Source organism: Grammomys surdaster, unplaced genomic scaffold, assembly GCF_004785775.1.
Source record: "Grammomys surdaster isolate TR1022 unplaced genomic scaffold, NIH_TR_1.0 125049, whole genome shotgun sequence".
Lineage (NCBI taxonomy): Eukaryota > Metazoa > Chordata > Mammalia > Rodentia > Muridae > Grammomys > Grammomys surdaster.
In genome coordinates, this window is record NW_021619961.1 from 450,907 (window position 1) to 464,919 (window position 14,013).

A 14,013-nucleotide genomic window follows, 5' to 3' on the forward strand; every position below is an offset into this window, starting at 1 on the left:
CCCTCCCTCCCTCCCTCCCTCCCTCCCTCCCTCCCTCCCTCCCTCTCTCTCTCTCTCTCTCTCTCTCTCTCTCTCTCTGCCTCTACTACCCTCCTGACTCCCCTCCCCATACCCTGAATAAACTCTATTCTATGCTATACCAGTGTGTGACTGGTCCCTCAGGAGGAAGAGATGCCTCGGCATGGGCCCGCTGAGATATCCCCTTTCCCCATACCTCTCCACACATCCACAGGACATACTCTTTATCTCTTTATCGTTTTATAAACACAACATATGGAAGAGTAAGTATGGGGGGAAAAACAGCTAAAGGAGGTTTTTAAACAAGTGAACAAGATTTACCTTATCATATAGTACACTACATTACCAAAGTTGGAAAATACATCTTAACGTGAGGGGGAGGAGGGAGGGAAATTTATTTGATTAAAGACTAATTTAAAAGTTTTCACTGGACAGTGTGATGTACATTTTTAATCCCAGTACTTTCGAGGCAGAGGAGAGTGGATCTCTGAATTTGAGACCAGCCTGCTCTACAAAGCAAATTCCAGGACAGCCAGAGCTGCACAGAGAAACCCTGTCTGTTCCACACCAAACAAACAAAAAGTTATATACGACTCCTTAAGCATACAGACTCGAGGAATGTATCTGTAAAAATGAAAAGTGGTGTATTCATACAGATCTCAAAGAATGCCTATAAATCAGCAAAGCAAACATAAGGCTAGTTGTTGCAATGGAAAAAAAGCAAATGTTCACTATACTTACTGAAAGAGAATCAACTTTTAATAAACTAAAACTATGGAAAGATTATAAAGCTGCAATCAGGGCTGGAGAAATGGCTTAGCAGTAAACAGCATCTGATGCTTGCACTAAGGACCAGGGTTCGACTCCCAGCAATCACAAGGCATTGCACAACTGTGATTTCATTTCCAGGCAGTCCAATGCCCTCTTTTGGCCTCTGCAGGCACAATACACACACATGGCACACAGACATTACAGACAGGCTAAACACCCATACACACAAAAGAGGGATCAAGTTGATAAAACTTAAGTTTATTTTTATTAATTCAGTAAAACAGCACGTGGCAAGGGTGTGGATATTCTCAAACACTACTGGCTACAGGTTAAGTTTGTAGAGCAACCATGGATCGTGATTATCTGTATTTATTTAAAATATGCATAGCCTATTTTCCACCTTTCCTTATCCTAGTAAAATACTCATACATGTGATTTAGTTTCCCCATGGTGTATACAAGCGTGCATACGCGCGCGCGCGAACACACACACACACACACACACACTTTGTCAACTTCAATAAATTCAGAAATAAAAAAAAAAAAAACCTGAAAGCTAAATTCTTACAGCGCACAGGACAGACTAGGAGGATTTGATGATGAGAGGTAATGGACACCCTGATCACAGGGATGCTGGGGAGACAGAGAGGTGGAGGAGAGATGGCATCTGTGACAGAAAGCCAGGGCTTTCCAGCTAGGCAAAACAAGCACTTGGCCAGAAGCTTAGAGCTGGTCTCCAGGAAGGGTCAGACCCAGCGGAAGCATCCCGGGTCCTGGGTGGGGTGGGAGTCGAGGAAGCATGGGGGAGGGGAGAGCCGAGCTCATGCACGCGCACCACGCCCACCCGCCGCCCAGGCGGTCTACTCGCCAGCACACGCACTCCAGGCTGGCACGCGCACCACGCCCGCCTACCCGTTTGCGCACGTGAAACGTGCTCCGCACGCACATCATCACGCATGCCCACTCGTCTGCGTACGTACGGCTGCTTGCCTGCGCACGCACGCCCCGTCTGCTCGCGCTCCACGCACGCGCACCACGCACGCCTTCTTGCCTGCGCACGCGCACCACGCCCGTTCGCGCGCCCCGTCTCTGCAAAAGGTGTTTTATTTCTTGGCTGAGTTGCTTTCACCATGGCGGAGATGGCAGAGCTTTGCGAGCTGTACGAAGAAAGCAACGAGCTGCAGATGGATGTGCTGCCCGGCGAGGGCGATATGGAGGTAGGCCGCGGGGCCCGCGGGCCGGTCCCGGAGGAGGGCCCCATGGAGGAGGAGGCCGGGCCGTCCGCCGCCCGCGCCCAGCGCGGCCTGTTCCCCGAGGCTGGCGCGGACCTGGAAGGTGACGAGTTTGATGATTGGGAGGACGACTTCGAGTTCCCTGAAGAGGAGCGCTGGAACGGCGCGATGCACAGGGTGTCCGCCGCGCTGGAGGAAGCCAACAAGGTGTTCCTGAGAACGGGGCGAGCCGGTGATGGCCTGGATGGCGGGTTTCAGGCGCGGTGCGAGAAGAGCCCTTTCGACCAGCTCGCTTTTATCGAAGAGCTGTTTTCGCTGATGGTTGTCAATCGACTGACCGAAGAGCTCGGTTGTGATGAGATCATTGATCGAGAGTAAATGCTGACGAAAGAGGAGGAAACTACCTGAGAGGGAGAGATTCAACGTTCTGCTATTTTGGGGTTCATTCCAAATAGTTCTGTGCAAAAAATAAAAACAGTTGGTTTTTGTTTCTCGGAATAGAAGACAGGACAGTGAACGACCATGCATTGTGGAAAAGGAGAATCGAGGAAGGAGGAGTGTTAAACCTGAGAATCGCGAGGAGAAAAGACCCAATTGTTCCTGCTTGGTCTCACAGGGGCTCAGCAAAACCTCTGGTACAGACTGTTGATCGAGATGATTTTCCTTACATTGGAGAAGAGCTTTCTCGTGTTAAGCTTTTAAAGATGGGTTGGAAGAGTAAATCGTGACTGCCAATACAAGAACCTATTTAAAGAATGGGGGAAAATACATCCACAAGATATCTTTAATTAGAACTAAAAGCTATTGAAAAAAAACTTTACAAATTCTCTTTTGTGATTTGTACACATCTAGTTATCAAAAGCTAAATTTGAGGTTTAAGATTGAGTATTCATCAACCCCAAAGGGTAATGAAAGTAGATATGTGTATAAATGTAAACGTGTTACCATGTGTGCTATCATCTTAAAACGTGTTACGAAAGCTTCTGGAATTTTGCACATGTATCTTCATGATTTATAAAGCTTCTGTGATCTCTAATTTGGAAAAATCCATTGTGATGATTTTCAAAGTAAAGAAAAAAACAGGATGTCTTTTTAAGGTTTTAAGTTCATGCATTAAATAAAATGTATGGGAAAGCCCAAAGACAAACTTTCTAATACCCTTTTATACTAGGGAAATTTCATTCGCTGTTTTTTACCTTGGCAGATGATAAGACTGAAGTTCATACTGTAAGAACTGTTTGCAAAAATTGTCAAGTAAAAAGAAGCCCTGCCTGTATCCATAAAAGATTCATGAGCTATTGTGTTGTCAAACTTTGAAGGTTTTAAACCTACCCAGAAGCCCACCTGGGTGCCTGGTATTCATATTCTCTCTCTCTCTCTCTCTCTCTCTCCTTCTCTCCCTCTCTCCCTCTCTGCCTCTTTCTCCCCTTCCCCTCCCCATCCCTCTTTCTAATTATGCTTGTTAATCTTTATGCACCAGCATTGGCGATAATAAATTTTCTTGTTCTGTGTCTTGCTTTGTCTAGTAGCTTTGCATACATACTTTATACTCTCTTGCTGTGTGTGTCTCACTGCCTCCATCTTGACATTTAAGCACCCAGTGCTTACACCGTAAACCAGTTTCAAAAAAATGGGTTCTGGAAAGTTAAAACAAATTTCAAATTTTTCTGGAAGACTTGGCCAGCCTATAAAACCTGCTCTGAGAATGTGTTGCTGTGGTTTATTTGGTGAAGATGCTGAAGTTTCTTGAGAAGAAAAATGATGTATTAGCACTGTCCCTGCTGATGCCACCGTGACAACCAATACAGGACAGAGCTAAGACAGTAGGATAACTCCTGGGTTTTGTGGGATTGGTTGGCTGGTTTTACATTCGTCTTGTTTGGGAGGCTGCTGAGGTGGTTCAGTGGGTAAAAGGACCTGCCATATAACCAAGCCTGATGACCTGGTTTGATCTCTGGGGTCCATGTGGAGGGAGAGAGCGAACTCCCCCGAGATTGGGCCTGTTAGTAATTTTAGACCCTCACCTGAAATTTTAGTCGCTTCTGTACCTCCAAAGTATCTGTACATAATTTTGCCCCAGTTACATGTTTCAGTAGGTACTAAAACATGAAAGGTGGGAAGTCAACTGAAGGTGGGAACTCTGATGATTGGGAAGCTGTCACTCATGTTAGGGTGGGACTTTTTGATAGAGCAGCTGCAAATATTCCCACGAGTAACCCCTCAGCCCTCCTTTTTACTTACCCAATAAATTGATTGTCTCATTAGTTGGACTTGAGGGAATCATTTATGTGATCTTTATTGGTATTTACCTGCTGTAAATAAACCTTTGCTCACATCTTTCCGGGAAAATAATACAAATATCCATAAATTTGAATGTATTTGTGTTTGGGGACCAAAGTATATCTTGGAAGTTAAGAGGAGAAGCCATGCATTGGTATTTCTTTGTCTCTTTTATTCTGCATTTATTTATTTTCATAAATATTCATATTTATGTATATATGGGGAGGGTGCATGCCACAGTAAGCAAAGGTCAAAGGATAACCTTCAGGAGTTGGTTCTCTCCTGTGGGGCCTAGGGATCAAACAGGTCATCAGGCTTGGTGGTAAGCTCTTTTACTCACTGGACCCTCTCATATTTAACTTTTGTTGAGTTAGGGTCTCACTACGTAGCTCCAGCTGTCCAGGAACTAGACCAGGCTGAGCTCATAGTAACAGAGGTCTGCCTCCTGCATGCTGCTGGAATTAAAGTCATGTGCCACCATGCCCAGCATCTTTTATAAAGGCATTTTTATTTTAAGGTTTTGTGTGTGTGTGTGTGTGTGTGTGTGTGTGCACTCGTGCACTTCGCATGTCCATGCCATGGCTCACATGGAGTTCAGAAGACTTCCCTGTGAGTCTCTAAAAAGCCCAGCTAGGGCTAGTTGTGCAGGAAGCCTCAGAGATGCAGCTTTTGTGAGTCTTCATCCTTGCTGGATGCATACTGCCCCGCCTCCCAATGCAGCTGCCTTTCAGGTCATCCATGCACCTATAAGTTAACCCTCATCCATTCTCCTGTAAGTAGTCTCAGCAAATTCACTGCTCACTAAGCTAGAATTGGGTGGAACTGTCTGTCATCCCTGTGCCTTAATGTGGGGTGAACAGATGTTTGTTGACATCTCCCAAGCAAAAGTCACACAGCACACCTCAGACTGCTGTGGTTAAAGGATAGTGGAGAATAGAAACAGGCTAGATGATGCCTCACCACGGCATGCACCACAGCCCCACTGCTTTTTACACTGCCCAGTTCACTTTAGTCTTCCCCATGGAAAGGGCCATTTAGGAAACAATTATTAGCTGAACATGGTGGCGCACACCTTTGATCCCAGCGCTTAGGAGGCAGGATCTCTATGAGTTCAAGGCTAGTCTGATCAACATTGCAAGTTTCAGGACAGTTAGGACTACATAGAGAGACCCTGTCTCAAAAGCATTAAGAAAAATGATTATTAGATTCTACACCCTTACCTCCAGCTTTGCCTCTTAAAAACAATGAGCATTTTGAGTAGTTCAGTAAGATGTCATCCCTAAACACGGCGAGTCCCCATGGTGCCATATCAAGTAAAACCAGCACCACAGCTTACAGGTACAGATACCTTGAGGTCAGGATGGATGGATGGATGGATGGATGGATGAATTTACTTGTGTTGCATCTTCTACATTTGCTCCTCAAGGCTATGCAACTATCATCCCCACTATAGGTATCACCTACACTTGAATAAATAATCAACACCCAACTAGAAAGGCCTCTTGAGTTGTTTCATATTTACTAGTGTCCTCTGAGGTTTTTATACTGCTGAATGAGCAGTGCATTTTATCCTGGTTTTGAAGTTAGGAAAAAAAAAAAAGCAATGAGATTGTTGACAGTTTTACTTATTACAATTATGTCCTCCTAAGTGCTGGGTATGGGTCTGGGGAGGCCTTGGAGGAAGAATGAGTGAACAATATTGGGTACTATTAGAAATATTGCCAGCATTGTGCTAAGTGATTTGTGTTCATTATCTCACTTAGCCCTCTAAATAACTTTATAACACAGCATTCAAATCCAAAAGGCCTTGCAGATAGGTACTGTGGAGCACAGGTCACCAATGAGGAGACCTGAAGCTCAATGATGAAGGGTAACTGTCACCACATGGCAAGCCCCTATGAGGTCTCAAACATCTTAAGTGCTTTGCCATTGCCAGTGAGATTGAACCATCCACGAATCCTTGATAAACAGCACTCCCTATAATAAAAGTTATCCTCAACAGCGTTAGTTACTACATATTACACACAGAGTAACATAGGCATGAGGACCTTGCACTGTATTCCCCATCCATGTTTAGCCCAGTGTCTATGAATCTTTTACATCTTGTTGCAGTGGTGTGATTCTGTACTGAACAATGTTTGCAGGCAAAGCCAAGCAGACCGTGGCATCATAAACCGTGAAAGGAGGAAAATGATGTCATTTTCTGCACAAATTTCAGTTAGCTGCTTTTCTTTGGGACTATTCTCGAGCCAAACTGTTTCCATCTTCAAGAGTTCAGCTGTAACCACTTGCAGAAGATCAGTCAACAAGTCTATTGATTTTACCTCATAAGAAGGAGGGCAAGGAGGGTCACAGGACCCTCAGGAGAGTATTCAGACACTCTTCCCAACCAGTTGAATACAATTCTGCCCTTATTGCGTGTGACCTCAGAGAATGGCTACAACTCTCTAAGGTGGGAAGGACTGGGGAGGGGGCTCCATCTTCACAGCCACACAAGAGTCATCATCCATGCTGGGTGCCAACTTTTCAGTGTGACTGTTTTGAGGCCATCTATGCTCCTACCTGTCACCTTTTGACCTATGTTTGGTAAGTGAGCCTAATAAGCTTGTTAGTTCCCCAGGAAACTTTGGTGAAACTTCCCTTCAGTTTGTCAGTGGGACCTTATGAGAAGGGAGGGAAATGCTGCCCAGTACCCTACTCCCAGAGAACATTCTCATAACATGATAACTCAATACATTAACCCAACACCACCTTTGCTGTTTGTCCTTAATCTGAATACCCCAGTCCAATGAGCACATCGGGCATATTAATTGGCAAACAATATTAACTATGTCCTTTTATCCTTGGATCTTTATACAGAGCTAATTAGGAACAGTAAGTGGTTTTGTAGGCAGTTTAGCTCCCCAGGAATAGTTAGTAACACTGTTAGGAATTCTAATTACTGATGTGCATCAGTCTTGGGAAATTTCCCCTTTTGGCCTATTAAATTGTAAGCACACTCTCTCTCCTGTTATTCTCTTTATTATCCACAGACTTCCAAGAAAAACATTGGTATGCTACACTGTAATCGTTGGCTATCTTACCTGTTGGTTGTCAAGGTTCATCAGTGTAAGGCTGCTTGTTGAAACAGTCAGTTTTATATTCATTCCTGAAAACTGCAGATTGCTTTTGCCAAGAACCGTTGTCAGGAACTTAACAGGAGCCTTTAAAAACAACAAAACACCACTCTAAGTTACCGGTGTGTAACACCTCCTCTCTGTTATTTTATATGAACCAAAGAAGCTGGAATGGTTGAATGGTAGGACGTGACCAAAGCTTGGTTCTTCATGTGGCACGTGGAAATGGAAGCACACGTGTCAGAAGCCAGCACACCAACACATGCTGCCTGAAAGGAACATCTTGGCCCAGATTCAAGATGATGCTATTCTATGAACACTGTAGTAGTTCACCAAACTTAGAGTTTTCTGCTCTTATGAAAAACGGTGGTTTGACTACAGAAAAGAAAAAGACTCGATATTTTCCAACTGGCATTCCTTACTTAGCATATAGATATCAAATTAGTGTGTCTTTGCCGTATTATATTAGAATGTTGGATATTAAAGAAAATTACTATTTGAGTCATTCACTTGAGTTTTATATCATTGCATGAATTTTGGCTTGAGATTAGGTCAAAATTTCCAACAATTTCTGAAATGGCCCTAGACATATTTCTGCTGCTTGGTACTATGTATTTATATGAAGTTCTCAGCATGGACATCACAAAATCAAATGCTGATCAAATCTGAAGCATGTATAATATGATCTAAATCCTGCATTATCAAATATCTAGCCCAAATTTAATTCTTTAATATAAAAACAAAAAGCACATTTTTCTCATTCATATGCAAATTCACTTTTTACCATTTAGAAATGTTTTCGTAACTTACATGTGTACCAGACAATTTTTATTTAGTATTATCCTTGCATATGTGTTTATATGTGGGCATGTGCATGTCACATACATATGTGGAGGTAAAAGAATGACTTGATTCTATCCCTCCATCATATGACCCAGGGATAGAATCTAAGTAATCAGGTTTTATTGTTGCTGTTTGGTTTTTTTTAATGTGACAAGTGCTTTTACATTCTAAGTGATCTCTCCACCCCAGAGAATTGCTTTAAAATAAATCTATTTATGAATTTGCTATCAATAAATATTTGGTTTGTATACTTATGACTCTATAGCTGGGGTCATGTAAATTCTCAGGCTGGGAAGTTAATTCAGCCTGGGAAAGTACAAACTCAAGTTCCACCCTCCAAACACACACACACACACACACACACACACACACACACACAGAGAGAGAGAGAGAGAGAGAGAGAGAGAGAGAGAGAGAGAGAGAGATTGTGTGTGCTTGTAATTTTCACACTGGGGAAGCAGAGGCAGATAGATTTTCTTGGATTTACTGGCCAGCTAGCCTAACCTACTTGGCAAGTACAAGGCAGTGAAAGGCCCCATCTCCAAAATAAATAATAAAGAAAGAAAGGTAGAGGGAGACCAAGCCCCCACATGAGCATACATACACACCCATACGTACGCTCAAATATGCACACACATACATAAAAAAGCAAAAGGGGGTCACAAATGAAAACAATTAAAGAAACCCAAGAATAAAATGATCACTCCGATACCATTTTTGCCATCGTTAAAAGGACAGAAAGCAAGAAGCTCATGTAAATATTCACCTTTCGTTTTTTAATGGCTCCATGGGCCCCGGGGACAGCTTCACACAGGCGGCTTATTGCTTCCCTAAAGACAGAAACCATAGAGAGTCTTAACATTCTACCTGTAGTCTGTAAGTGATCAAGAACAGTATTCAGAGTGTACAGATGGGATAACGATGTGGCTGACATTAATGGCTTTCTCTTAGACCCACACTACAAGGTGTCATGCCTGGTTTTTCTGTAGTTCAAACCCAGAAAAAATTAGCAACACTCTAATGCTGAAGAATTGTCTTACAGGGAGTTCTGTAACTTGCTTTATTGACCTTTTTTTTTTCCTTTTGGACTTTCAGATTTATTTCATTGTGTTGTCAATTTTTAACAAGCAGGGGAAAGCTAACCATTCTTTTCTTGAAATACATCACAATTCTACCCTGAGCAAAAATCCTCACCATAGCGTTGTGAATAGAGGTCGTACTATGTCACCACTAACGGCAATTAAATATGAATGAGTCTGACAGTAGAGGAAGCTTATAAGGGATGGGAAAAGCACTGAACTTCAAGGTGGTCCCAAATGGAGCTCTATTGACTCAGCTACTCCTGCAAGCCATTGAACTTTCATGCAATTTCACAGAGCAGAAGAAAATCAATATCAAGTTCTCTCCCGTGCTTATTTTCTGACCTTACTGTATACTATACTTCCTGGGGAACAGACACCACTATTAATAAATAAGGGTTGCTGGGTAATAGAGGTTCTGAAGGAGTAGGCACTCTCCTCCCCGGAAAGGCAATTATGATGAGAAGCTTCTGGTCCAGGATTGAGCATTCTTACCTGACCAGACTTTCACTATATGATGCTTGCCTGTTCACAACCAAAGGGAAAAGATCACTGTTAAAAGGAACAAACCACATCTACACATTCATACGATGGTGTATTATAGCTTTTTAATATATTCTCTGCTAAGTCACAGAATGGGAGGGGCCATCAGAGCAACACTGCAGACATGCTTCTAAAAAGCCACAGTTGGGACAGGTTGGAGTTCAGTGTCCTAGAGACTGCTCTGCAGAAGTAGGCAGAACTTCCCAGGATTCTGGGTATCATTTCTTATAACATGTTCTAGCTCAAAATCTCTATTTTTTTCCCAAGGTGTTATCTTCCCCTTCCGATAACTGCTTACGTTTCTAACTTGCCCAAGGAAGGCACTGTTCTCTGGTTTAGTATATTCTCTTGGGAGGACATGTTTTTTTTTTTCCCCAACATTCCAACCTTTGTTCTCTGATTTAACAGAAGGATAGTGCAGAAGGATGGACTTTTTCGTTTGGTTGGTTGTTTGATAGTCATTTAAATGATCACTTGAGTTGATGAGATTCTTTTCATTGATCCAAATTGACCTCTAGTACTGCAAAAATAACTCATGTAGGCTCCTCACTGTGTTGATAGGATTCAATAGAGTATTATAAGAAATGGAGGACCGGCTGCTCCCCGGGAACCAATGAGAGTGCTGGGTAAGTGGTTTGAAACAACAATAGAAGCAGTGATGGATGTTGATGCTGCTACATACAGTAATTGCTAATTAATGTTAGAAGTTGCTGCCTTTATATAATACCTTGTAGTTTCACAAAGTGCTTTCCCAAACACTCTGATTCTCATGCATATTCTAGTATAGTCTAGTGAGATTAGCATTGTGAACCTGACTTGAAGGGAATGGTCCCTCTCACAAGGCAAACCATACTGGCAGAGTGGGCACTGGAATGACAGATACAGAAGCAGGAGCAAAGACAAGAAGAAGACATCTAGTGCTGGATGCAGGGAGCTCGCACATGTGACAGTGCTGGAGGCCGGTGTGGGAAACAGCAGTGAACACTGAGAGACAGATTAGTAGTTCACGGGCTGGAGCGATGGCTCGGCCGTTAAAGGCTAGGCTCACAACCAAAAATATAAGATTATCAGTTCAGAACGATTTGTTAAAGGCAAGATAGCAAATGTGTTACTGTTTAGCTCCAACAAAAAGCAGCCTGAGACAATATATAAACAACTGAACTCGCCTGTGTGCCAATAACATTTTATTTTTAGGAATAAGGGCTGTACAGAGCTGGTAGATGGGCCAGCCAGAGCCGGCTCATGGGCCATAGTAGCCATCCCCTGAAATAAGTCATTTACACAGCACCAGAAAAGTTTAGTCTTAAAAAAAACAAAGCAGTGTATGGTAGCTTCATATTCTAAGCACTCAGGGGACTATGACAGGAGGATCTTGAATTCTAGGCCAGCCTGAGCTACATAGCAAAACACTGTGTCAAATAACCAAAAGGGGTGTGTGTGTGTGTGTGTTCATATTCATTCTGATTTTAAAATTGAAAATGAAAAACTACAAGATATCTCATGCACATTTAAATTAGAAAACAAGAAAATACATAATCAGTTTTTATGAAAATGAGAAATTTGAGTAACATATTTATCCATTGTTAAGGACATACCCATTCTAAGGAGTAATTTGATAAAATGTGACAAATATTGGGCCTTTTCAGTGACTCAGGAAAGACATTTACTACCTAGTGCTATGCCCTGAGTTCAACCCCTGGGATCCAAAGGTTGGAAGTAAAGAACTGACTCGTGCAAGTTATTCTCTGATGCCCAGGAGAATACTATGGCATACGTGTCCTTACACACAAATGCATAATAAATAATAATAAATGTAAAACATTTTAAAATAACAAACATAAAGTCTACCAAGAATTTGATGGGAGAGGACATGATTGAAATAGTTGACTACTCTGTGAACATAACAAACATTTCCATTTTAGTGTGAAAACTCTGACTCACAGTTAAGTGACAGATAAAATGTAAAGGCTAGATACAGTGATTTCAGATGTTACATGTGGGAACTACAGAAATACAGAGGAGCTCTATAGAAAGTAGTAGAAAAAGGTAGATGTTCAAATCTGACATGCTGGTGACATTCCGACATTCGAATATGACATGCTGATGACATTCAGACATTCAAATGTGACATGCAGGTTACATCCATCCTACCCAAACTGCTCTACAGAAAGCACTTGTGAGTTATGTGGCTGTGCTTTCAGCCTGTGAGCCCGGCACTTGGTCACTGAGACAGAAGGGTGGAAGGTCACAGTCAGCCTGGGCTACATAGCCACATCATCTCCAAAAATCCAAAATAAGCTTATAAACACTAACTCAGGTTGTTTGCTGGTGTTTGTGGCTTGTTATTTATTATTTCTCTTTCTATTAAATGTTTATTATTTATTTTCTATGGGCATGTGTGTGCCTGAATATGTATGTATACCATATATGTGCACAAGTTCACAGTGGTCAGAAGGATGCATCAGATCCTCTGGAAGTGGAGTTACAGGCAGTTATGAGGTGCCATGTGGGTGCTAGATCTGAACCCAGATCTTCTAAAAAAGCAGTAAGAGCTCTTAACCAGTTAAGCCATCTCTCTAGGCTTGGCTCATTATTTCTTACTTCTGATTCTATTGTATCTAAATATAAACAACGTAAATAATGTTTTACTTCCATATGAAGTTGGTTGGATAAACAATCTTTTTAAAACGTTTTTGCTGGTTGTTACATGTTTTGTCATTTGTTGAGACAAGGTCTCACTATGTAGCTCGGGCTGGCTCTGAGTTCCTGGCTCTCCACCATGCTGGGGTTAATGAACTGACTTCCTTAGCCAGGGTGGCTTTGCTGGTCCCTCTCTGATCTGGTCTGTGTACATCAGCAACTTCGGTCCCAAGACCATTTCAAGGCAAGTATTTGGCTCCGTCTTGTAAAGAGGAATCTGAACTTGAACAAATTTATATTTTACCATCTTCTAATAAGGCAGCAAATTATACCAGAGACAGGGAACAAATCTGAGCCCACACTTAGCAGGGAGGAAACAGGAGAAGGGAGCCTCCAGCTCTGGGGCTGGGGCAGCATGTGTTGGTTGTTCCTTCTTGCAAATTCCCCCAACAGAGAGATGGGACCACACTGGGACAACCTTTACAGCAGAAAGGCTGTGAGAAACTGTTAAGAGAAAATGGCTGCAGAGGTCCTCTCAGTACAGACTGTCAAGGTTGACTGTCGGTCTCCCAGCCCTGGCAGGTGTATTTGTACAAGGTGCAAATCATGTGACATCGTCCAGGTGAGGTTCCTGAGACTTCTTAGAGAGCAAAGGTCTCTGGCTATCACTTTTCTCAAAAGAGTAGGGAGCCTGTGTCTGTGCCTGTAAGCTTGTTTTCAGAAATACTTCGTTGTGGATGTGTGTGATGATGGCACCTACATACAATTTCAGGACTCATGAAGCAGAAGCAGGGGAATTCCTGAAAGTTCAAAGCCAGCCTGGGCTCTCCCTCTCCCCCCCCACACACACACACAGACACAAACACACAGAGATACATATACACACACCTACACACACACACACAACTTGGATTTGAGACTCTAAAATGAGCCATGGGCTGTCTCTCCCTAAGCAGACCTGTTGTGCAAACTATTCAATTTTAAAAGATCTGTTTCCCACCTTGGCCTCCCAGAAACCATTTTAGAAACTGCTTCCAGATCATCTCTCCCATATCTGTTTTATTTGCCGATATCTATGTTGACTTATCCAGAGTCTCAGTCACGGGATATGAAGGCGGCTGCGTTGGCTGCATGTTGTTGCCTTTTCCACAAAGATCTTTTCTGTCCCTGAGACGGGACCAAGAAATTAACTGAAACACTGTCAAGGACAAGCATGACTCTTGTTACTTTGGGAGCCTCAGCCGCATCCCAAGCCCAAGGCACCAACTGTAGACAGGCAGAGGGGTCAGGAAGGGATATCTCCCAGGGCCCAGAGTGCCAGGCTTCATCAGCCTGCATACCCAGCCAGCTTTTCTGCATAGGCCTTTTGGAGTTTGTGGACACACACACACACACACACAGAGAGAGAGAGGGGGGGGGGGGGGGGAGGGGGAAAGCCAAGGAGGGAGAGAGAGAGAAAGAGAGAGAATATGAAACTCTGAGTGAGAGAGAG

General features: G+C 42.9%; 2 protein-coding genes across 2 annotated transcripts in view; one reads left to right on the forward strand and one right to left on the reverse strand.

The window, feature by feature from the left end:
- The window catches only part of Shc4 (SHC adaptor protein 4), a 92,988-nt gene that overhangs the window by 39,038 nt on the left and 39,937 nt on the right, over window positions 1-14,013 (reverse strand). The window contains exons 3-4 of the mRNA XM_028785005.1: window positions 9,026-9,089; window positions 7,384-7,503 (exon numbers count right to left, since the gene is read on the reverse strand). Of these exons, the coding sequence (XP_028640838.1) occupies window positions 7,384-7,503; window positions 9,026-9,089 (184 nt within the window). The remainder of the gene's footprint in view (window positions 1-7,383; window positions 7,504-9,025; window positions 9,090-14,013) is intronic.
- On the forward strand, window positions 1,851-3,726 carry Eid1 (EP300 interacting inhibitor of differentiation 1). Its single transcript, XM_028785007.1, has one exon. It carries the CDS (start codon window positions 1,919-1,921, stop codon window positions 2,396-2,398), a length of 480 nt encoding a protein of 159 aa, XP_028640840.1. The 5' UTR covers window positions 1,851-1,918; the 3' UTR covers window positions 2,399-3,726.